Raw genomic sequence first — 24,321 nt, 5'->3', positions numbered from 1 at the left:
ATGTAAGACTGACTTTCTTCTTAAGGTACTGTTGAGAAGCACTAGATGAAATACAGAAAGAGAGCTTGCTGTTGTGTAGGCAGTTGATCTTGTATATTATTTACACAGCAGATCAAAACAAAGGTGAAAACTAAAACTGCAATTGCAAATATGAATATCAAATAACTGAAGAACCACCTGCACAAATAAAGATGCAGTGCTATTCTCAAAGGTACAGACTGGCTACCAGAATAGAAACTAGCAGGAAGACAGCCCACCTGAGGAATTCTGTAGTACAAAACACAGAGGAAGAGATTAAGATCCCATGTCCTCTTATGGGAAATCTCAGGGCTTGGAAGGTATAAACATCAATCAGTTTGTCAATAAAACACACAGCTACAATAATAAGAATCAGACATACCATCCTGCTAGACATATTCAAAATTCTAGTTTTCTTAGGCAATGCCTGCATGCATATTTTCTAAAGCACACACTATTTTTCCAACATCAAATCCACGAATCATATCCAAAAACAAAACTGTGAAGCATAATCCAACACCTCTTCATGAAAACATCCCCACTTCTGATATGACTAAGCACTAATAATGTTCTTCCAAACAATCTTCCATTGGCTGGAAACAGGCCTCTGGCTAAAGCACAACAGGCATATACTTTAATAATCTCTTGATTACCTGGATACAGCCTGGAACACCTAATAAATCTATCTATTTTTCAAGTGGAGTGGGATTGATTTCCCCTGGGTTTCTTTGTCAGTTCCGTTTTAGTACTTAATATGAAGAGAAAATTATCAGAGAAGGTCAAATCTGACATGAAAAACTAGGAGGACTACACACTGATGAAGACTTTTGCTACATTTACAATAAATGTCCACCTGCTTTTTCTTAGGCCCTATCATCGTTCAGTCTTTATTTAATATTGCATATGCTTCATAGCTTGTAACAAGCTTAATCATAGCTTGGCAACATGCTCAAATTGCCAGAAGTTTCAACATTTGAATAGTAATCAAGTAAAAAATGGGGTGGTTTTTTTATACCATTTTGCTATCAATAAATAGTCAAAGGTATTCACCACAATCATGACTTCTTACTGCAGGAAATAACTTGAAATGAGAGGTCTAAATAAAACTTTGAGACACAGATAATTTTAATCCTCAATTATCTAACCAAGCCAATTTAATGAAGAGATTTTCCATTCTGTATATGTCCTATTTTCATGTCAACTTTCAATAGTATAAACAAATGCCATATTGACTTACAGGTAAATTTAACCATTGGTAACAAACAGCATAAAAATCTTGTTCTAATCCTCTTTGTTCTCTAATTTAAAACCCAAATTTGTTAGGAATTTGTACTTTGTCCTCTTACCGTTGTAAAGGGGATTTAATATATTTTTTAAAAAAGAACAATAAAAAATATACACAAAAGAACATGATTTTTTTAAAAAGGCCAGAAGACAGCACTAATGATATTACAAGTAGTTAAATAATAGATGTAGCCAGGTTAAAAATGTAGATAATTGTATTTAGTATGGATGAATGTAATTATACATGTTCATTTTGATATTCCCTACGGGGATTATTTACCTCAAAGTTCAAAATGCCCTTTAAAGTTTTAATGTCAAATCTTTTAAATCATTTCAATATATTACTGTATAGCTAAAATGTAGAAATCTTACAGTTTTAAGAAACAGAATTTTTGAGATTTACCTATAAAGCTTGGCAATATTGGCAATGTAGTATACTGTGCTTAATGCAAAGTCCTATCAAACATCAAGCTTTTATCACTTTAACACTTTTAATATGTGTTTAGAGTTAAACTACTCATATTAGTATCAGATCCTGCAAAATTTTATTCTTGCAAATATTTTACAAGGCCAGTTTTGTCAATTTCTTTGGATATTCTCAAGCGTGAAAATTTCTCATGTTAAGACTTTTTTCATGTTTAAACTCTATTACACAGAGCTACGCAAAATGAAGGAAATCAAGCTCCGAGCACTTTTACACTTCACTTTTGAAAGGAAATAAAGAAGAAAGTGTATTTTACCTGAGTCTCCACGCCTTGCTCAAGCAACCTTTTAGCCTGATTTTCCACCTCAAGGCGAGCTCTTGCAATAAAAAGCAGATCATTTTCAATTACTTCTATTCCAGAGAGATCTATCCCTTGAGAAAGGTAATCTATAAAAGCAACAAAACATTGATAACCATGACATAGGATAATGGAACATTTTAAACATCCTGAAACATTTAAAAGTTAGTTCCAAGGGACATTTTTGCATGTAACATCTGACAACAGAGTATGTCAGAGTAATGTATTATACCAGAAAAACTGAAAATCAGAAGATTATTACTCAAGAAAACCTGGATATTTAATACACTGAATTTAGTTCACCACACTTCTCCAGACCCAGACACTGCTGAAGAGGTGCACAGCATGAGTTCCAAGAACTCCAGAATCTCAGTCACAGGGCAGGAAGTCATCTCCTTGTCCCAAAGGATTAACAAGATAATTAAACTTCTCTAACCAGATGTCTGAATATTGAATAACCATGATTTGCTCTAAGATCTGAAAATCCAGATGTATTACTGGTTTACAGATTCAGATTATACTTCATATATTTAAATCACACTTCTAAACATTTGGAATCAAACACAGAAGAACGGCAACAAAAGAAAACAATCTCCCCCCCATTTTTAATCACAGAAACATCACAAAACTTATCATCAAGGAAACCACCATCAGCAGAGCCTCTATAGATTACTGGGCTGGACTGGCATCTGTAGCAAGAAAATCTATTCAAACTCAACTTTTGTCACTGGCTATGCAGATTTGGCCAATTCACCTTTCACTAACAGCCACTTAGTAATGAGAGCACTCCAGCAAGTAAAAAACCCAACATTTGATCTCCCTCTATCAAAGGAGGTTTGAATCTGTGATATTTCTCCCAGACACATTAACTTTCTTTTTTTTAATTCCTGTGCTTTGGACTATTTAGGCTTTTCACATTGGACAATTTCAAATATAAAAGACAACCCAGGGCATAAACCCAAGGTTTTCACACTCCCTGAGGTCCCCGAGTTCTGTGTTCCCTCCAGTTGGCTCTTTGCCTGATCTTGCATGCCTGACCTAACTATTGACCTGTCTTTGAAAGAAGGGCTGGAGGATGCCTCTTCCCAAATGTCTTTGATTTCTTAGTCACACTCACTTGGGACTCAGAACTGCATGTTCAATTTCCTTCAGGCTAATGAAAACCTATAGTTTAGATTGGGCTAGAACTCAAATCATTCAAATGCTATGCAATTACACCCACAGTTATCGTATATTTTTGCAAATCAAACTGACTATGGCCACTGCTCTGAAATCCACATTCCCAGAATATGAAAAGCATGATCTGAGAACACCTACTGCTTTAGGCTCTTCCAAGAACAGACACACCTCTCCACTTAAAACTCTGAATTACAACATAAATTAGGTGGGAACTGGATGATTAAATTTATAAAATGAACACTTCTGAACATGTCTGGGTGCATTAGATTAGACCTGCAGAGAAATGTAAAAGCAGCCTGGGAAGGTACCCAGTGAACCTGAAGAACCTTCAAAGTTAACAAAGCCTCTCTTTTTTTTGCCTTGCCCCCCCCCCCCCCTCCTTTTTTGTCTTTCTAGATTTAAATCATCCCAATTCCTGATGTCAAGGTAGCCTAGACCTTGACACTACTGCCTATCTCCAAGATAATGCAGAACTAAGAACTAGTCTCATTTACACATTTTTCAGCATTTTGCTCAATCAAATCAGGTCATCCACCGCTTCTTTTGAAAGAACCAATAAAACTAACAAAATTATGGCCAAGGCATTTCAGCCAGTGTCAGATACTTCCTTCATAAGACAATGTTCCACTATTTCCATTTATAACCAGCCCACTACGACTTCCTAATAAAGTTATCTTCTTCTTATGCCCCCCAGTAAGTTTCTTAAAGCACAGACTTAAATTCCAACTAAGCAAACAGAACTTTTAAATCTTTACCAAATAACCTTTCACTTTCATAGTCAATTATTTTTGTTTATTCACAATAAACTAATTTAAGCCTCAAATCAATTTTAGCAACCACATGGTCACAACTGAATGCAACATTTCAAGTGAATTACTTCACAGCTATGCAGAGAATATCCTCGTACCTGCATATGAAAAACACTGCATAAGAAACTAAAGCAGAAAGTTTAGAGAAATACTGCATTAAAGCTTAGTAAGGCACAAAGGAAATCAGTTCTCTTAACAGTACAGTATGGCAAATAGGTTTTAATCTAACTAAGAAAAGACCTGCAAATGCTTTGTCTGTATGCATTTGTTTAAAAATGGATCAGAGAACTCAAAGGACAGCCAAGCAGCAGGACAGCACACCTCATGCTGCACAGGCTATTAATGAAGCCCTATATGCAGGCATGCTTGCAAAGCTGCTTTTGCCAGGGGCTACAACAGCCACGCTTACCCAGTTACTTCTCTGCAACTTTTTGCTGTGACTAAGCTGCATACCTACAGGTGGCTTTCCACATAAACCTATTAAAACTAGTATTAAACTCCCACTAACTTCAATTACTGACTTCAATGAGTAATTGTCTTGAACGTGAAGACTAGTCCTCTGACCCCTTCCTCTCAGCTGTACAAAAAAAAAAAAAAAAAAGTGCAAGGAACTACCCACAGATTATGTCTACTGCCACAGTAAATTCTGAAGTAGTTTCTTGGCAACATGAGATTTAAAAAGGTGCAGATATCACCAAGGACTTACATAGCCCATAAATATAAGATCTGCTGTGAAGTTCACTTATGTCACAAAACCATATTCTGCAACCCCACGTTACTTAAATAAAATAAAAATATGGTTCTGATCTCCTAAATCCGCAGAAAACGCTGTGGAAGAGAACTAAAAAAGAGACTGTTTCTCCCTGCTGTATTTTAAAATCTCAAAATCTATATTAAGCTATTTCAAGTGCTAAAAATCTAATCCTTCTGATGGTTTTAAGAAAGGAACAGAAAGACCATGCTGCTTTGGCTTCTGCAAATACTTCCATCTGTGTCTAAGACTGGCAGCCACCTCCTGCTCAACTGCCAAAATCTGCAGCTTTGTTCCAGGTTTCCTGCAATCCTAACAAAATGCTTTGGGACAATGCATTTCATTTAGCAGGACTTCAAAACAGAGGGCCTTTCTGGGGGTTCAGTGGCTAGACATCCTGCTACAGATGCTCTTAGTTGCTATTCTAACCAGTAGGGAAGCCATAGCAATCATATTATCATATTTTCAAAAGGAAAGCAGTTTCCATAAGGACAGCAGGTCCATGGCAGAAACACCTCCAAGTGATCTCCTGCCATTCCCATGTGAGAGCAGAAGCTGCAACACAGGCAGAATATGCACCTTTTGATAGCTTTTATCATCTAAGCAGACAACGTCATGTTAGAAATCTCTACACTCGCCAAGAGTGATGCTGCCACTGCAGACAGCACGATGAAACTGAGTAGAAGGGTGGTTGGCCAGATCATAGCCAGAGCCACAGTGCATGCGGGATCCAGTTTGTTTAAACCACTGCAGAGGAAATTGCACATTCCAACCAGTCAATTTTAGTTAGCGAAGAAACCATGTCACATGAAGTACAACAAAGACACTACCAGTGATTAACCCAGGGACCTGCCAAATCCAGGATTTTGCTTCAGGCATTTGTGCAATCATTATTTTGTTTCTTGCCGCGCACAGTCAGTCGATAACACTATGGTCACGATCAGAGGTGAGGCTGACATGGGCTCTGAGATACTTGTGTCTTCTCAGGAATTAAGCAGACACAATGGCTCATTCTCCCAGTTAGCACAGACTCTGGGGGACTGGGGCCAGGTTTAAAACTTGTCATCTTTCCTTCTGCTTTAAACTTAAAGCACTAGAAAAAACTAATACTATATTAGAGAGTATAGTATTTATAACTGCCACCTCTACCCTAACAGATTTTAAAAGCAGATGTATAACATTTTGTTAACTTTGAGAAGACTTCTGCTTTAAATGAATTAGGACCTAAAAGTCTTATAAGATGCCATGCCAGGGCTGGATGCAGTTAGGATTGGATGCAGCCACAACAGGCATTGCCCTCACGCTAGCATGACATGCAGCCTGCTGCTTCAGACACTTCTGCTCAGTGGAGCCAGAGGGGAAATCAGAGGAGGGAGCTACAGTGCTACAGCCATTCCTCTACCTCTCATCCCTCTGATAATTCTACCTTTTTATATGGGTTCGTAAAAATAAAGGCAAATCCTTAACTCTCCCATAGGGTGTTGGTATTGCTTCCCTTCTAACTATCACACCTTATTAAGCTTGGAAAGCACAGCTGGAAATGACTTTTTAAGGACTTAAAATACAGACTGCCTGCTGAATCCTCTTCTTGAATGAAAGTATTCTATGTCAAGGCAGAATACACTGAGCCCTAGGAATCAGTGACATTTATAACCTACCTCAGCCTAACAAAGGGTTAGAACTTTGTATTTCTTAAAGAAAAAATATTTTTGTCATTACAGCTCCAAATTTTCTTGGTTTACTAAATCTGAACAGCTTTTCTAATCTACTGGCTGAGATGCTGCTTACAAATGCATTTTTTAAACCACCATTTCCCAGATAGTTATGTAAGAGGAGTTTAATAGACAGAAACAAATCCGATATGCACATAGTACATTAGGTAGAAAAACAATACTTTGAGCAACACAGTTAGCTTTTCTTAATCTAAGTGACTGAACAACACAGAATTTTTCTTTTATGTGTTCTCATCTTTTGACCTCAAATATTGCTCTGTGACAACATATAATGAAGAAAGGAAAAAATCTGAATTAAAACTTTCTGTAAGTATTAAAATATGTTTTGGGAAAAAGCTAATTATGAAGCTAGCATCAATACGACGTCCACAAAAAAACGTATTATCCTCTTTTCTTAAACTGAGTTGATTTTGAGCTTTTGCTAGAGAATCAACAGAAGTCTACCGAGGACAATCAGGTGCGCTAACAAAGAGGAAACCAGGACAGCCAGTAATAAACCAATGTCATTACACTGAGTCACTCAAGAGGCTACCTGAGCCAAAAGAGAAATCCTTCTGTGCTCTGAGAAATAACCTCAGTGATACTAACAAAGAGGGGAAAAGAATGAAATTAGAAGAGCTAAAGTGGATTTCCCTAGGAGCAAACACCGAAGATCAGCACTGCCCCACCAATGCATATGCAGCAAGAATAAGAGATGTTTTATAAGAGATTGGGGGGCGGGGGGTGTGTGAAAGGAAATTAAGCCATTCCTGAAATTCTAAATAAAATCACAGATTTGTAAAACCATAAACTTTTGTTTGCCTGTTTGAGGAAGGCTTATTTGTTTTGTATAGGTCATTTGTTTTATTTTGCTTCTGCAGTCTCAGTCACAGAAAATGTCGATGATATCTGTATCCTAAGGCTGTTCTTTTTCAATAATGAAGAAAATTTACAATTTTGTAATTTTTACAAACACTACTATTTTTTTTTTCAACAGGTCCAAATGATACCCAAGAGTTCTGTTAGGATTTAAGTATGCAGAAGATGAGAGGCTACCAAAACATGATTTGTTGAGAAATACTGTAGAAGACTGCTACTGCACAAACATTACAGTGCATGCAGCACAGCATTCATACTGAAAATTACTCCAGAGGTAACTTAAGCATCAGAACAAATTGGTTGAAACTGTCCATTAGAAATAGCATATTAAAAATAAAGAATGGCAAGATGGCGTAAAACTGCAATGCCGTTATTACTTTCAGCTGACCTGACTGCAGGCTGCTCTGAACAGAACACGCGCTCATTTCTACCTCCATGTCCTGAACCTGCTTCTCTGTTCTTTCACTCCAGCCCTGCCTCCAGGTCTTGGCACTCATGAGAGTTGCTTCTGTTGAGTTAGCTTCCATCTAAAGGCATTCTCTCATCTGGCTCATGATACAGACACAGAAGAGCATAGGGAGAGGGTAGGAACCCACAGGTAGGATACAGCTTCCCCTCTTGGTGGAAGCTCACATGTGCATTGGTAGATGACGTTCATGACACTGAATCTAAACTGCTATTTGCAATATTTATTTCTGTTACACAAAATTAGAAGGGAGTGGACAGATACTGCAAAAGCACATCAAATCTTTCCTACGAGGGACGAGTATTCAGTAATGACAATCAATTTCAGTTTTGAAAGGGGTTATTAGACTTTCACAGTCTTTGGTCTTAAAGCAGTGCCTAGATACAAGCACAAAACAAACAAAATGAGTGGACTCATTTGTTCGAACTGCTAAGGACCCATTTGAATTTTTTTCCATCTGCTTCTAAAGTACCTCAAAGTAATTTGCTAATTCAAATGGGCCACAAATCTAATCCAGCACGGAAACTTCCATGGTAGCTAACGGAAATGTTAGCTACTGAAAAGGAAGGACAATATCCTGTTTGCCTCACTTACATCTGAACCAACAACCCAGGACACCGCTGGGCCTGAATAAGCCGATTTGTTTGTTTTTATCAGTGCAGATAATATAAAACTAAAACCAGTCTTAGACCAGGGCCTGAGATCCCAATACCTCAGCAGAAACCCAATGCTTACCCTTTTGTGAAAGCAACGTAGTATTTTATATTACATCTTTATTCTCTAAGTTGAATAAGTGAACACCCTAACTTAAAGAACTTCTTGTGGTGCCTGCTTCTTGGAGGCACTTAAATTTTTCATTCAATTGATCCACAGAGCAGATGGGAATGGCAAGAGGAGGCATATTTGTAGGTCTTCAAACTGGAAGGTGACACCTCCAAAAAGAACCTTTCTCCATGTTCTGTTTTAATCAAACTAATTCTCCACATAGGCCGAAATGACTGCCCTACACTGCATCAGGCACTGAAGTAGTTGCTGAAGCAAGGCTTATATTAAGCCTTTAAATCAAATGAAAGGGATTTCACTAGTTACTATGAAACAATACCTTATAGCCATCTTATACAATGTGAACTCTTCAAAAGAAGATGTTTATTCCTATAAAAACTGCATAGATTATGGTGCCTTGTGAAGTGTTCAGAAGAATGCAATTGTTCTATACTATGTGCCATATACAATATGCCATATATTTTAGATATACTTTACAAAATTATCAATTTTGAATCTCAAATTATTTATCTTTCAATTTTTCTGTAGGTATCATGAATAGAGATTGAATAGATACCGGCCAAGTATCTCTGCGTCCTCTTGATAGTTGCAGGCGTGGCCCTGTTTATGTACATTATTAAAGAGGAAGAAGATTTTATTTTACTAAAATGCCAGTTACTTACAAAACCCCTGCTATCTTTCCTTCCTTTTCCTACTGGACAAGATTCCTGCAAACATTTCCTTTTCTCAGTGAAACAATCAAGAATAAAATCTCTCTCTGCCACTAAAATGCCATTAAGTTCCTATGAAAACTGATCTGTGTTTAATCAATTCCTACCATCTTAAAAATTAACTACTTGTATCCATAATACATAAGGTTTCAGTTTTTAGCTGTTTGAGCAACATTAAGTGAGGCAAAATTGTCCTGCTGGAGACAGAAACTGAGTGAGGCCCATGGTGCTGTATTTCTGTTTACTTTCTCAGACAGCACATTAACACACTCTTGCTGCTTAAGTCCAGAAAAGGAAACAGAATGTATTAAGACTACCAGGTACAGTTTCTGATAGATGCCCCCAGTGAAGGGGAACATTAAAAATAAAAACAGAGGAAACTTACTGTTTCTCTCCAGACTGCATGCACTAAATTCAAAAAATACACCCGAAGTTGATAACAATACTGGAGGAATAGTGGGGAAAACCAGCTAGCTATTTTTAACATATTAAAGCTGCATTTAAATTGCCTTGATGGAAGAGTTAATTCCTACTGCTCTCTGGGCTGGAAATCAGATGCCAGGCTGGATCTAGAATTGATGGAAATGAGTTTGATATCTATTTTTATCATCACCACTGACTTAACAATGAGCACCATATTTTGGAGACATTCCTGTGAAAATGCCATGATTCAGAAAATAGCTTAACACACCAAGACAAACATTACTTAGGTCTAATCACAAGTTATACCACACTACTCCCACATTCACTTAGGTCTAAAGCAAGAGCTGTTGAACTCCTTTAAGGTTCCCCCACCCACGCACCATTACATCTCCCCCAGCCCTCCCCCTCGCCCTTGAATACAGACTCACAACCTTACTTAACCACGACCTACTAAACCTGCTACTTGCTATTTTGCCCACTGTCTCCTCCATCACCTGGACCACCAGGCTCAAAGGGGACTGGGCAGCAACTCCACATCCTGGAGGCTGATACTGTTTAATATCACTGTTAATAACCTGAATGATGGGACAAGATTAATCCTCTGTGAGTTTATGGTGACAGCAATTTGGGGGAAGTGCTCAGCACCCTGGAGGGCAGGGCTGCCATTCTGAAGAACCTCAACAACCTTGAGAAATGGCCGGACAGAAACATCACAAAGTTCAGCAAAAGCACGTTAAGCCCTGTTCATCTAGGATGGCATGACCCTGTGCGCCTCGCCTGAACAGGCCAGATGCTCACTGGCTGGAAAGAAGCTTTGCAGAGTGGACAGTAAGTTGAACATAAGCCAGCAGTATGTCCTTGTGGCAGAGGCAGCCTACTGTGTACCAGACTGGGTGCAGCAAAGGTGTAGCCAGTAGGCTGAGGGAAGTGATTATTCATATTATTTGGCATTTGTAAGGCCACTGTACTCCATACCTCCCAGTACAAGAAAGAGATTGACAAACTGGAGTGAGTCCAACAGGGAACCACCAAGACAGGGGACTGAAGCGTATGAGCATGACAGGCTGAGAGAACTGAGTTTGTTAACCTAGAAAAGAGACGATCAAGAAGAGATCTAGCTGCTGTCTTCTGCTACCTAACAGGTGGTCAGGAGAAGACAGAGCCAGACCTTTCTCAGAGGTGCACACAGGTAGAACAAGAGGCAAAAGACACAAGCTACAGCACAAAAAAGACATCTGGGGAGAATACCACATTTGTGGTGCTGCCCACCTTACCCATGAAGGATATTAACCTGCAGGAATGCACACGTTCGATTTTAATATAATTAAAATTGGTAAAGTCTGAAACATTAAGATCTAGAATGCTAAGAATCACCCTAAGCTTCTTATGCCTTCCCTCAAAACAAGCTGATTTGAGAAACTTCCTCAGGAGCTCCAAAACATTTTTAGTAACTAAACCTGCTTTTTTTCTAAATTCTCTGTGATAAGATACTGCCAAAGAACTGTAACATTCATGCCATTCAGCAGCAGCATTTGGACAGAGCAAAAATCAACTCCACCCTAAATATTCTATCTGAGATATGGCCTGGAAATCAGAAATCATTCAAAAGAAAATTTCTTACACCAATACCTATAAATTACAAGTACACCAGGTCCATAACATGATCCAAGATGTATAATCATGAAAACAAAGCCAGTATCTATGTCATTTTAAAAGGCCACATTTTATTCTTGCAATTAAGATTGCTCTTCATTAAAAATACACTTCTTCATAATAAATTCACTTAAGTTTAATTTCGACACTGCAGAGATAAGGAACTGCTCTTCAAATTTATGTGGCCTTTCAAAACCAAATTTACTGTGGAAACAAAGCAGTGAAACCTCTACAAGTCAATACTCCTCTTGGGCTTTTTTTGGAGCTAAGTAAAAATAAAAGAATGTTGCCAGTAAAATTCTAGTTGTCCTATTTCTATTTTGAACAGACTTCATAGCATCACAGACGCAAAGCAATGTGTATAGCATATGTGAAAAAGATGGAAACAGAAAGGGGGCAGAAAGGTGTAACACAGAACGGGAGAGAGATAAAACCCAAATGGGGGATTACCAAAGAAATGAACTTACTGGTTGAAAAAGGTGAATATGACAGTATGCTCAAAAACAAGGTACAAAAAAATATGAAGGAATGTAACTTGTGAAAGAATACAAGTACAGATCAGTTTATCCAGTTTGGTCTTATTAATCTGTAAGAGTAATTTAGTGCCATCATCTGCTTTCCTCCTTGACAGTTTCATCCCCACCTCTACCTGAGCCCATTGCTTTGCACTGCTTGCTCATTACCAATGCAACGGCATTTCTGCTCAAATTTCAGGAGAGCATCCAAAACTGGAAAACAAAGAGGTAAATAAAGCTTGTTTTTAATAAATTTCAAGCAGATGCTATTTAGGATTTTTACTGTCAGGAAAATATTTCTTAAAATCCCAACAGGTGAACAACAAGCAGTGCTCGAAATGGAGTATCACATCAATATATAAAATGAAGCAGGATTAAAAGAAATGTGCTCATATCAGCAAGAGATAATTGCATTGAAAATATATTGCAACTGCATCATAAAACCACGTAAAGGAATTATGCACTTTCAACTGTATTACTGGAGCGGCTGAAGAAAACCATCTCTTTCCCGTACAAAGACAAGGACTCATCTAAACGGAGGTATATGACTTCATCTCTTATTTACAAAGTAAGCATCACAGTCATGAAAGCAGGCAAAACAGTTATGATTAAAGGGATGTAAAAGATAACCTAAATTTACACGTTAGTCTGAAAATACCAGGGGTTTTGGCAGCTTTTAAATATCATTAATATGTTATAATTCAATAGCTAAGTAGTATTTCTTAATATAGAGCATTATGTAAAGGTACAGCGATGCAGTTTAAATCAGTACCGTGCCCTGCTGCAATAGACACATCAATGATAAAAGAAAATGAGGGATAATGGATGATGTGTTCCAAAAATCCTAGTCAAAAATAGCTTCTTTCAAACATCCCATCAGTTGCTGAGATGGCAAAGATGGCTGACTTCGCTGAATCAATGCCCTCAAAGGAGGGCAGAAGAGATGTTGGTTCATTGGTGTGTTTTAATTCATGTTAATGGTTAATGACCTAATTCTTGAATACTTTTACATCTCAGTAAAGGTATACATGGACAGTGACAGACTTAAGGTGTACAAGTCTACAGCTACCTTACTGAGTTAGTAATTTCTAGCTGCACTTCATTTTTTCATTTCAGTGAGATATATCCTACATTTTTTTTAAGTTTTTATCATTATTTTTGCACTAAAACATGCATCCAAAAGTGTCAGTTTGTACAAGAGATAACATGGATCACTTCTAATACATACTTGTAAATGCCAGGAGATACTTTAAGATCAGTAGTGCTACTGTGCTGTAAAATCAATTAAAAAAAAAAAATCATGGTATTTTCTTGTCCCCTGGATAAGGGGGAATACTACTTTTTTCTTTACTATATATATAAGCTGCAAATATTTCTTCCACGTTCCTTTCTCCTTACGGGTGTCTCCTGTTTCTTTTCAACACTCACCATTCACTCCTTCCTTTCTTACACCTTCAGGAAAACATTTCTGCAAAAGCAGAACTGCATTTTCTTTAGTATCAGCTATGTTAACTCCCTTGGTAGTTTAGAATATATTTAATTTTTCCCTTTAATAAATACATATTTATTTCCTCTCACCTCTTCCTTGGCATACCATCAATAACTTCCTGCAATTAGCTGCAGATTTACTTGATGTTATCATCTTTAGAGTCAACAGATGTTGCACAGGCTATAAATCACACTGGGTTTATGTACCTCATACTTTGTGGAAGAACACAGAGAACCCTGTGTTATCCAGAGTGCTTCCATAGACAATGAACATAATTGCAAAATTTTATAACATCATGCAACACATCTTATCTCCTACGGTAAAGCCTTTTTAAAGTTTAGAAATCAGCCTATGGCACAGATCTGCCCAGTCTGCCAGAATTCTCACCAGTTCTTCTTAGCAGTAATAAAAATTAGCAATAGTACTAAAAAGATGGGCAAGAAAAGAATGTTGTTTGAAAGCCAAACTGAACATAACAGTGTTTAGATTCCAAATACCTGCATTGGAAGTTAGCCTCCACAGGTGCCATCCTGTGTTAGCATCCACATTCAACCATCTAATAAAAATCTATAGTATTTAACCATGACAGAAAGACTGACAGCAGTTACCTCTGATGATGCTTTAATACATTCTATCTTGTACGATTTGGATAGTGAAACTGAAAAAAAGAAAACTGCTTTAAATCTTTCCTCTCCCTGACCCCTGGCCTCCATTTGTTGCAATTTGCTAAAAGTTACACAAGTTATATAGACAGAAATTGGTAGAATACAACTCTCACCCCTAGCACTTATGATAACGTTTAGCTGTACCTGCAGTAACAGGAATGCAAGGAAGCCGAAGGAAATGTCCCATCCCTCCAAACCTACCCCGTATGAGTTGATCTTTAGCATTCACCATAGCCACCAAACCTGCTAGATCACAAACCTGAATCATTGCTCGCCTATGAACAGCAGTGAAAGGGTATTTGAACAGCATACGTGCACAGTTGTTCCTCAAAGACTGAACAAAACAAAGCCCCCTAATAACATGCTCTAGGTCTGCCTGCCTTTAGATAACTGTGGCACCATACCTCTTCTGCTACCTGTAAAAGTTCTTCAGCAACCTAAAGGAATAGAATGATTTATCAGTATTTGTCTGGGATCTTTCCTGCATACTGACCCTGAGGTTTTCCAAGGAAGACATACTTACATTGTTAAAATTTGGAAACACATACATGCATGAAGATTGGTAATTACTATGGATTAAGATTTCATAAAAATGTATTTGTCGTCTTAATATCATTAAATATCAGTGAAAACAGAAACAGAAGCCACAGTTTTTCTTCTACTAATTTGAAACAAGCAAAAATGAAAAGCTAAGTCTTCTCAAATATGGTACTGACGACATGTTTGATACTATTGTTAATGTCACACAGACACAAAATTTAAAATTAATGTCTTTGGTAGCAGAGTTCAAAATAATGAGCTAAATGCTAAAAATATCAATTTATTTTTGTTTTTAAAGATTGTATATCCAAGGAAGCAAACAGTAAGTTCAGGCAAGTCTTTCAGTTGTTAAAGGCACAAATTGTTAACAGATGGGTGATAACATTTAATTTAGAAAATAATTGTTATTAAATAAATAACACTGATATTTTCTTCGTAGACTTATATAATTAGCTATGAGGCAATTATTACCTACATCTGCCAGACAATTAGATATAATAGTAACACAAAAAAGTTGAACGGGTGAAAAAAAACCTCGTGTTGCTTGAAGGATAAAAGATGCTTAGGAATTTAATACTTAAAAATAAAATTGAGAAAACGTACAGACTCATTGTGATTTTATCATAATTTTTATCACAGTTCCTCTAATGCTAAGTAATATTTAGTCTGACAATAGATTTTTCTCAAGCATCACAAAGCATAATTTTTGGAATTCACTGCTGATAGTTATGAATCATTTTAAAATCAGGAAAGAAACAGATTCTTCTCTAAAACTAACATTACCATTGTTATTGACATTGTTTAAACACCTTTCCTTCGGGGGGGGGGGGGGGGGGGCACAGGTGCGGGGGGAAGAAAAATTTCAAGGGAAAACCAGTTTCTCAATAGCATATACTGAACTTTCTTACAGGAACCCAATCATGAAGTTAAGAAATTATTACACTGCACCACAATTAAGATGTACATTTTTCCAACATCCAGAAACTGTATTTTGCCAAGTAAAAGCAAAATAATCAGAAAGTGAAATATCTTTAGCAGAAAATTAAGTAAAGACTATCAGCGATCTTAAAAATTAACAGTATTGATACATGCCTGACCATTTGTCACTAAGTCACCGGAAATCAAGAAGCAGCGGCATCAGAGTGTCTTGACTGGAAACATGACATCTGCAATTCTATTATGTAAAACTTGTTATTGTCAAATACATCTCGCTGGGAGATCTCTGCTCAGAAAGGAGCATATAATTTCTAGAACCGAGTAAAATGATTGCCCACAGATCCTAAGAGACAAGCTGCTGGACCAGCTGTGGTCTTGGTTATTAGCTTCACCCTCAGGTTAGCCAGGCTCCTCTTCCAACATGGGATGCTGAGCCCAAAGCATGAACAACTCAGAAAGCAGAAGCACCATGGAGCAACAATTTATGGTTTAGCAATATTATGAGCAATGGTCACTGTTACATTCATAATCCTCAATTCCTGTTTCTTTTCTGTGAACCAAAAAAACACTCCTTGAACCACGGAAACATTTAGCAATCAGCGTTTTCCATGACAACTGAAACTTACGTTGCCTGGAGCAGCAACTTTATGTTGTGACCTTGCCACCCAACAGTTTCAATGCCTTTTAGTGCTTGTAATGGAAGACACTGACTGTTCATTACATCTCTTTGCTTTTACCACAGCATTCATGATTTTATATACCTCCACCATAATCCTCGGGCACAAGAATCTTGACAGAGAGTTACTAACCGTTGGCAGGCACACTCACTAACCATGCCAGTGCCAAGCCTGACCCTGGCCCCTCTAGGTTTCTAGTTACTATGCCATGCAAGGGAAGTAGTAATTTCTACCAACTGAAAAGAGCAACAGAAGGTCATTAATATTCTTTCAAATAAAACTCTCAATTCACTTAATTGATTTTATGACTTTCTTTGCCATTTTAGTTGCAAACTAAGTATGTGAAAAGGGACTTTTTTTTTTTTTTTTTTTTTTTTAGAAAAAAACGTTGAAAGCATTTCAACAAGACCATTTGAAGAAATATATGAACACATGGATACTTTGGATACAGTCTAAAATTGCTTTCTGTGTGGTAGAACTTCTAAGAAAAAAAAATGGGAAGTTCAAAAAAGAAAAATCCAAAAGAGCTGGTCAGGGAAATGTTAAAAGTCCTAAATTCGGAAGTACGTAACACTGAGGCATCTGCGAGGTCTTGCAGTTGTATGGCTGGAGATGGCCACAACGTAAAAAGCAGTAATAGTTGCTCTAGGGTATTGGCTCCCCTGAACCAACTTTCAGTAAAGCAGCCAGAACCACCAGTAACTGGCCAGTCTCAATATGAGGGTCTGCTTGACTTCTCAAGAGAAGCAGCTATAATGAGTAACTACTCAACCTATACAATGCCCTTTAGAAAAGGAAGAAAAATTTTGTTTTTGAAGACAGTGATGTACTTACTGGATTGCTGAAATGGTGAGAAAGTGGCAAACAAAGCATCAGAAGGGCCTTAAGGTCTAAGTACTCCAGAAGCACCAGCAAGACACAATGGCACACTGGGGGTCAATACTGATCAATCAATTTCAGTACAAAAAATTTTTTCCAAGGCTTGAGAGCCTAAAATGCTGACAAATTCCAGCTACTGAACATCTTAAATGAATGTGGCTGTCTCGGTACTTGGATCACAGCAGACTCCTACACCACGCAGTTCGGCCACGGCAGCAGAGCCAGGAGGCAGGTGACAGCCACTGCAGATGGAGACAGTCTAGGAAGGCAGCACTCCGGCTGCAGCTTACAGCAGGAGTCTTCCCACTGTGCAAACTCTATTACATTACTACTCTATATTTCTTGCTGTTTTCTGATCCAATTAAAGTCACTGTAAGTAATTAAAAAGGCAGGATTAGCTGACTGCATTTCAGGAGACATTACACAGATAATACTTGTAAATAAAATGGCTTATTAAGCCTGACTGAAGTAGAGGAACATGGCAGAGGCTCGTGTTAGCAGTGCCCTCAGAGGGCAGATGGCAGTCAACCATCAGATCAGCAGCCCTTGGTCCTGCCTGTGACGGCCAGCACAGGGATGCTGGGACGGCTCTGATGGACCTCAGTTCTTTTCCTCTCCAAAAGCAAGCACTAAAGAAGGAATAAAGCTCTAGGACATAGAATTACAAGAGCAGAAGTATAAAAATTCCAGATTTAACAGAGGTTCCATTTGTTTTACACAAAGGAACTAAGAATAGAAACTGTAGCCTCTGCAAGGCACTGGCTTTTTAATAAAAAAAACAAAAACCCACTATATTTGCATGCTGTTATAAATGAGAATTCAAAATTAAATGCATTGTTTGATAAGATATTTCAGTAACTGGAAGCAGCTATTGCTTCCTAGTTAAAGAAAAATTATGTTGTATTATGCTATAAAATAATTTAGAGGGGAAAAACAAGTAAGGCCTATCCAATTCCAAAGTACAGATCTCTTCTGATTTCTGTTTTGCTACGGTTTTAGGTTTGTCACGAATTGGATGAAAATCAGACTTCAAAATGCCAAACCTCCCCAGAAAGCAACACTTTCAACTTTCATCCAACTCTTCCAAAGACTCATTTTCATCCACAAAGTTAATTATGCTTGGTCTGACTTTGGCAAGCAGCATTGGGGATCAAGGCAAATGGCTGGAGTAAGGGAAAGCAGACAGGTCTTCAAAGGCATTCTAGGTAAGACAGAGCACTCCTTAGGAGCATCATGCTTCAATAATAAAATTTTGTATTTGATAGCAGGAAATAGGAAAATAATTTCATTGGCTTGTTTAGAGAATGCCAGTTTTCCATCGTCTCATATACAACCACAAGTAGTGACTTGTAAAAAGGAGAAAAAAAAAAAGAAAAAAAAAGAGTGGATGGGTATGTATTTACAATTAATCACTCAGAGTTCATACGCCACAACAAATGACATAAAAGTTTTGTATGAAGTCCATTGCAGGGGTAAAATAAGCTAAACACAATTCCAATTTTAGAAATAAGAAGAAAAAAGTGAAATTGAGTATCAAAGAGCAACTAAGAAGAGGGACATCTGTCTGGGCTCACTGAGGGAATCATGTTAAGTTAATAAAATGTACAAACCACCAGAAGCACATTTCTGAGAGGAGAAAAAACACAAAAAGAAACAAACACCCCTTGGCCTGACAAAACAGAACATTTCAGAATACTTCTACCCATGCTTCCTGTCTTTGAGGACTCCTATTTTGGGAGTCTAAGGACTGTTTGCATATATGTTCTCCATCCTACCTGTACCCTCCAAGTAGCCACTCATGCTGCTGTGAGTCTCAGCCTTCCATACCTTCTGCCCCAAGTAAAGCTGGAAAATCTGATGTACAGTCAAGAAAGAGGAAGCAGAAGATGGGGAGGATGGAGAGAGGGACCTAAGCACTGTTTCTTTCCCTGGAAAATGACAGAGAAGGCAAACAGCAAGAGCATCAAGAGTTCAAAAAATGAGTCAGTCCTACATTGTCACAAACTAGCAATGCAGACGTGGAGGCATAGTACTGCCTTTCCCTTTCCCAGAGAACATGCATCAGCTGGGCCAGATCTTCAAAGGAATTTTTTGAAAAAAAGGGGTACAGCGTGAAAAGTCTGGGCCTGATAACAAAGGAAGCTATAGTATCCCCTCCTGCAAGTTATATACTTTATGTAGAAAGGTTAAGAAGCTATTTTTCAGCTACACTTCTCTCACTGCCTCCTCCTGAAAGTGATCGCTTTGCTGGCTCCCCCCCAGCAAGGGCTTACAAGGAATCGGACAATTCACCAGTGAGAACTGCATGGAGAGCCTGTAGGCAGAGGTAAGAGAGAAAGCACCTTAATAGGGAAAGATCTACAAACCAGAGACTTATGTAAGGGAAAACATACTGGTGACACTGCAAGGGCTTGAGAATTACTGGACACCAGAGGAACAATAAATAACAGGATTCTTCCACCCCTTTTCACACAGTGTGGACAGGAGAAAAAGATCCCAAAATTTACCTACACATTTCAGCAGGAGTCCAACAAATCACAAATCTAAAAAACTTCCAAACCTCCCTTGTTAGATGGATTTTGCTTTGCAAATGTGTTTAGAAATTGATAACTACCTGACTCATCTCTACCACAGAAGAGTTATTTCATGGTGTATTATTAGTCACCTGTTATCATCAGTGTCCTTTGAACCCATTTTGAGACTATGGAGCACAACATAAATCTGCCACAGCTTTTTGGCACCTCCTGCCAAGTACTTGCTCATACTCTGCAAAATTATGCAGACTATTAACCTTACATAAATTTTAAGAGGTTGGGTCTTCCCAAAGAACATTCAGAGGGCAGACATTCGCAGTTCATAACAGCAGCGACCAGGATCAAAACACATAAGGAAGAACCATCAAAACCTCTGCCTGAATTCAGGCACAGCACTGCTGTGCAATTGCTGTACAAGGAAATGAACTGAAACAAAGTCCATGAAAAACAAAGGCTGCTGCAACACCTTAATAACTCTACAAAATGTCTCTTGGAAGGACAGCCATAAACCTTATGTCTCTCCATCTCATCATATCTGAACACTCACAAAAAAATGAAAGCACAGCTCATTTTGCATTCAGAAATATATTTATCAGACATTTCTAAATATTTTCAGTATGAAACAGCATACCAACCCTGGCAAACATTTTATTTATCTTCAGCACAAAGTTCCCAGAAGATTCCCAAGTAGTTATCATAAGATTTCTACTAAGTCAAATATTAATGTAAATATTTCTAAGAACTCTTAGCTTCCAGTTTCAATTTAATTATTTTATAGGCTTGCTTAATATGTTATTGCTTAATATGCTTAAAATGTTTTGACTATCTCAGTCAATGTTGAACAAAGAAAAAAAAGAGTGCAAATGACTTACGAAAACTGTTCTTCATCTGGAAACAGTTTTCCAACACACACTGATAGGTTTTCTGCCCATCTGTTAGACCAGCCCCATCAAATTGTTTTGAGGACAAAAAAGGGGGATAGAAAAAAAGACTCACAATATTCATTATGACTCATCTAGTATTTTTCACTAGCTTTGCTTACTAAGTGTAACAGTTGATTCTATGTTCTGTTCTTTACTAAAAGAGTTAGACTAAATGCAGCTCTCTGTTACCAACTCTTCCTAGTACAGCATCATGGCAATGAAGGGAAAGCTCCACAGTATTGTTATATCAGCAAAAAGCCTAAGTGTACAAAAGGGCTTTTGCCAGCGTAATTTATCCCATTTCATTCAGGAGGTAACATAGGCCGCATTGGCAAAAATACATTTGCACCACTACACGTGTGCTGAAAGAATTGTCTGGAAGAGCCATATCAGCAAAACTTTTCTAGTGTAGATCAGACCCAAGCTACCCGGGCACCTCAGCACTGAAAGAACAAAACGTCCGAGTTCGCACCGATGGGGCTCTGTAAAAGGCATCTATTTTGAGTTCCAGCTAGCCCCTCAAGCATGCACTGCCTTGCAGACAGCAAGCTGAGAATTAAGAACGATGCTGTCACACAGCAGTGCATGGGCAACTGTTCAGCAAAAGTCTATTCTAAGCAAACTGATCTTCAGCACTGTTCACACTGCGATCAAATTGTCCTGCTGTATTTCCATGGTTTTCAGATTAAAAATTAAAAAAAAAAAAGAAAAGTAATAAAAACAAACTACTGGACAATACCTGACATTCTGAAATAGAGATACTGAATCTCTGCAACTTTCTCAAGTAGGTCAGATCATTTAACATGAGACAGTTGGCTACAGAGTTTTGTAGATGAGCTATTTATACCTTAATGGCAGCCAACAGTACAGATATCCAGTAAATGAGCCCAGTATGTTAAAAACAATGTTGCAGCAAGTGAAAATAATTCAAACCCAATTCAAACAACTCCATTTAATGATTGTATAGGTCTCATAAAATGGAAGTACATTAAATAAGCAGAAAAGATCGATATGACCAAGGGGCACCTGCATATTGATCAAGGAACGAAACCAAAGAGAATTATGTCTGATGCCTCACCCTAATTCACTGCTGCTCCTCACACAGCAGGGCTCATCTCCATGATTCCCTTACACCCCAGCCCAGTGACTATACAAACTGCCACTCTTTCATTCTTCTCCCATCCCATAAATAGCATTAATACTTATATTAGATGTACTATGCTTCTACTGTTTTATGAAATTAAGGCATAATTATAAATTCAAAAAGTAACAATAAATGCTTGGTGGATAGATGAAGAATGGATTTGTAAGTCAGCTTCTGACAGACAGGATATTTTGTGCTGAAAAAAGCTAATGAAGAATTACGTAAGCGTTTCAAAAATTCACGACAATGAAAATTACAATAAAAACTAGAGGTGTTCAGAAAAAAAATTATACCAAAATTTCTTCAACATACTATGTACACAAAAGACTTCTAGCTCAAAGATTAGAATTATTAGAAGACTTAAGAGTCTGCAGATCCTGAGATGGAACAAACTCTATAAAAGAATACAATGAAGATGAAGCCATTCTTTTTCAAGGAAAAGCTGCTCTGCCATTGATTCTGTCATTCCAGTTGCTCAGGGTTTGAGTTTTTTTCTTTTTATCTTTTACTAGATTTTTTTTCTTAAAACGTATTTAAAAGCCTACAAAATTCAATAGCATTAATACATTTAAACTTTATCAGACCTGTAATCTTATTTTAAAAAAATCAGATTGGTTTATTACCTTGTATTAAACTCTTTCCACTTGTAGTGGCAGAAATTAAGTGACAAAGGGTAACAAAAGGATCCTGAGAGCTTTGTTAGCAGAACAGCTGTGTTCAATGCTTGTCTCAGTCTACACAAAATTCATGACTTAATTTTCTCATCCACATTTAGAAAAAAGTATTTAAAACCATAACATACACCATAGCAATCTCAATACACAGCATGCAGATTGTCCCATACCATATGCAATGTTAAAAGAATGCTATCACAATAAAGTGAAACTTAATTGGCAAATAAAATTTCCAGGAGTACTGATTAGAATTATGATTGTCTCTTTTACTTATTATGTCCCATCAAAAATCATTCTGTCAAAGGCTAATGTTAAACTGACCCAGGTTATGAGTCACTCTGTTTACTCTGAGTTGTGCCGTTAAGGTCAGCTTTCTCCCACTCCTCTGCAATTTACCAAGTGTTCAGAGACCTCCAGGGGATAAGGGAAACAGTAACAATTAACATGCTTACTCGCACGTAATCTGACCATACTACAGATTTCAAGAAAGGGAAGATACTGAGATGGGGTACCAGACCCAAGTCCCTTGTGATTCAGTTCCACATCAGTTTACACTACCAATCTAAATTTGAGCCACCGTGGCTCCCTCCCTTCCACATCTTCCAGCCATGTTGTCTCCTCCTTTCCTCTGCACCCACACAAGTATTCTGCTGAACATGACCCTGTTAGCTTTCAGCCAGCTCAGCGCCTCACTCCTCCAGACACACATGCATCAGCACCTATGCAAGGAACAAGTACCTGTGTCTGGTGGAGACACAAGGAGAAAAGAATCTCAGGAGAACAATCTGTATCAATTAAACAGACATGGAAGCCAATCTTTAACCTACTCTGTGTACAAAGCTCCACATTAAAACAATAAAATACAGAACTCTATAAAGTTTTGGTTCATACCAAAAATTAAGATAGGTTTCCACCATCTTACTCAGCAATTACTGTATCTATTCAGATTTCCATGTACTCAATTACTAATTAGCACATGCATACAACATACAAGTATATATATTAGTTGCATATATTAGTTATGTATGTTATATTGCATATAACATACAACACATATACTAGTTCTGGCAAAACCACTCAAAAATTTCAAAGCTGAAGTGCAAATTCTTTAGGGAACAGAGCTGAGCAAAGTACCAAACTTAGGAATACAAAGTGGAAGACTACCTGGCATTGAAACAAATACCTTCAGTAAGGGTAAACTCTGTGTGGAAACAGTAAAGGAGCTTTTAAATGGCAATTAGACGAATCAGATTATTCAGATAACACTTCTTATCAGCCTTTTTCAAGCGTTCAATCACTGTCCTTCACAAAAATGGCTTAGGTGGATCCTATGTATATTCATAGTAATTTATGTATCTAATTAAGCTACTTGCTGGTGATTGAGAGGAAGAGGGATTTATTCTTTGGAAAAGCAGAGGGATAACACTATACTGTCTTAACAAGCCAGTGAAGAGCAGAAGTCACTGACCCTTGGAGTGCTCCTGGTCTGCAAAGCAACAATGCGGTGCTCACCCTGCAGCAGGCAAGCAAAGCTCTCGCCAGACTGTGCCCAGCCCTTCATTTGGCGCTGCAGCTTCCCTTGCCCCTGTAGGTATATCGGTTATTAAACAATCCACGTGTGCAGATCTCATCAGGATTAGGCCTCCTACGCAGGTCTAACTGCTCCTAGGAAACTACTGAATACATGTATATTGATTCAAAGTATTGATTCAGTACGTTTTAGCATGCTGCTTGAAGAATAAAACTAAAACCCAGTACCACCCCCTGCCCCAGAGAGCTTTTTTTTTTTTTGAAACATATAGAGCTTTTTAGCAAATCCAGATTTCTCCAAGCAGATAAAAGTCTTTACTAATTAGTAAGGGCTACATTTGGTAAATGTGGATATTACAGATAAGT

General features: G+C 37.8%; 1 protein-coding gene across 1 annotated transcript in view; it reads right to left on the bottom strand.

Annotated features, from left to right (window-relative positions):
• COG5 (component of oligomeric golgi complex 5) overlaps positions 1-24,321 on the bottom strand; it is a 183,345-nt gene that overhangs the window by 104,511 nt on the left and 54,513 nt on the right. The window contains exon 7 of the mRNA XM_055711500.1: positions 2,043-2,173. Within this exon, the coding sequence (XP_055567475.1) occupies positions 2,043-2,173 (131 nt within the window). The remainder of the gene's footprint in view (positions 1-2,042; positions 2,174-24,321) is intronic.

Source organism: Falco cherrug, chromosome 5 (assembly GCF_023634085.1).
Source record: "Falco cherrug isolate bFalChe1 chromosome 5, bFalChe1.pri, whole genome shotgun sequence".
NCBI lineage: Eukaryota > Metazoa > Chordata > Aves > Falconiformes > Falconidae > Falco > Falco cherrug.
This window is presented reverse-complemented; position numbering and strand designations above follow the sequence as displayed.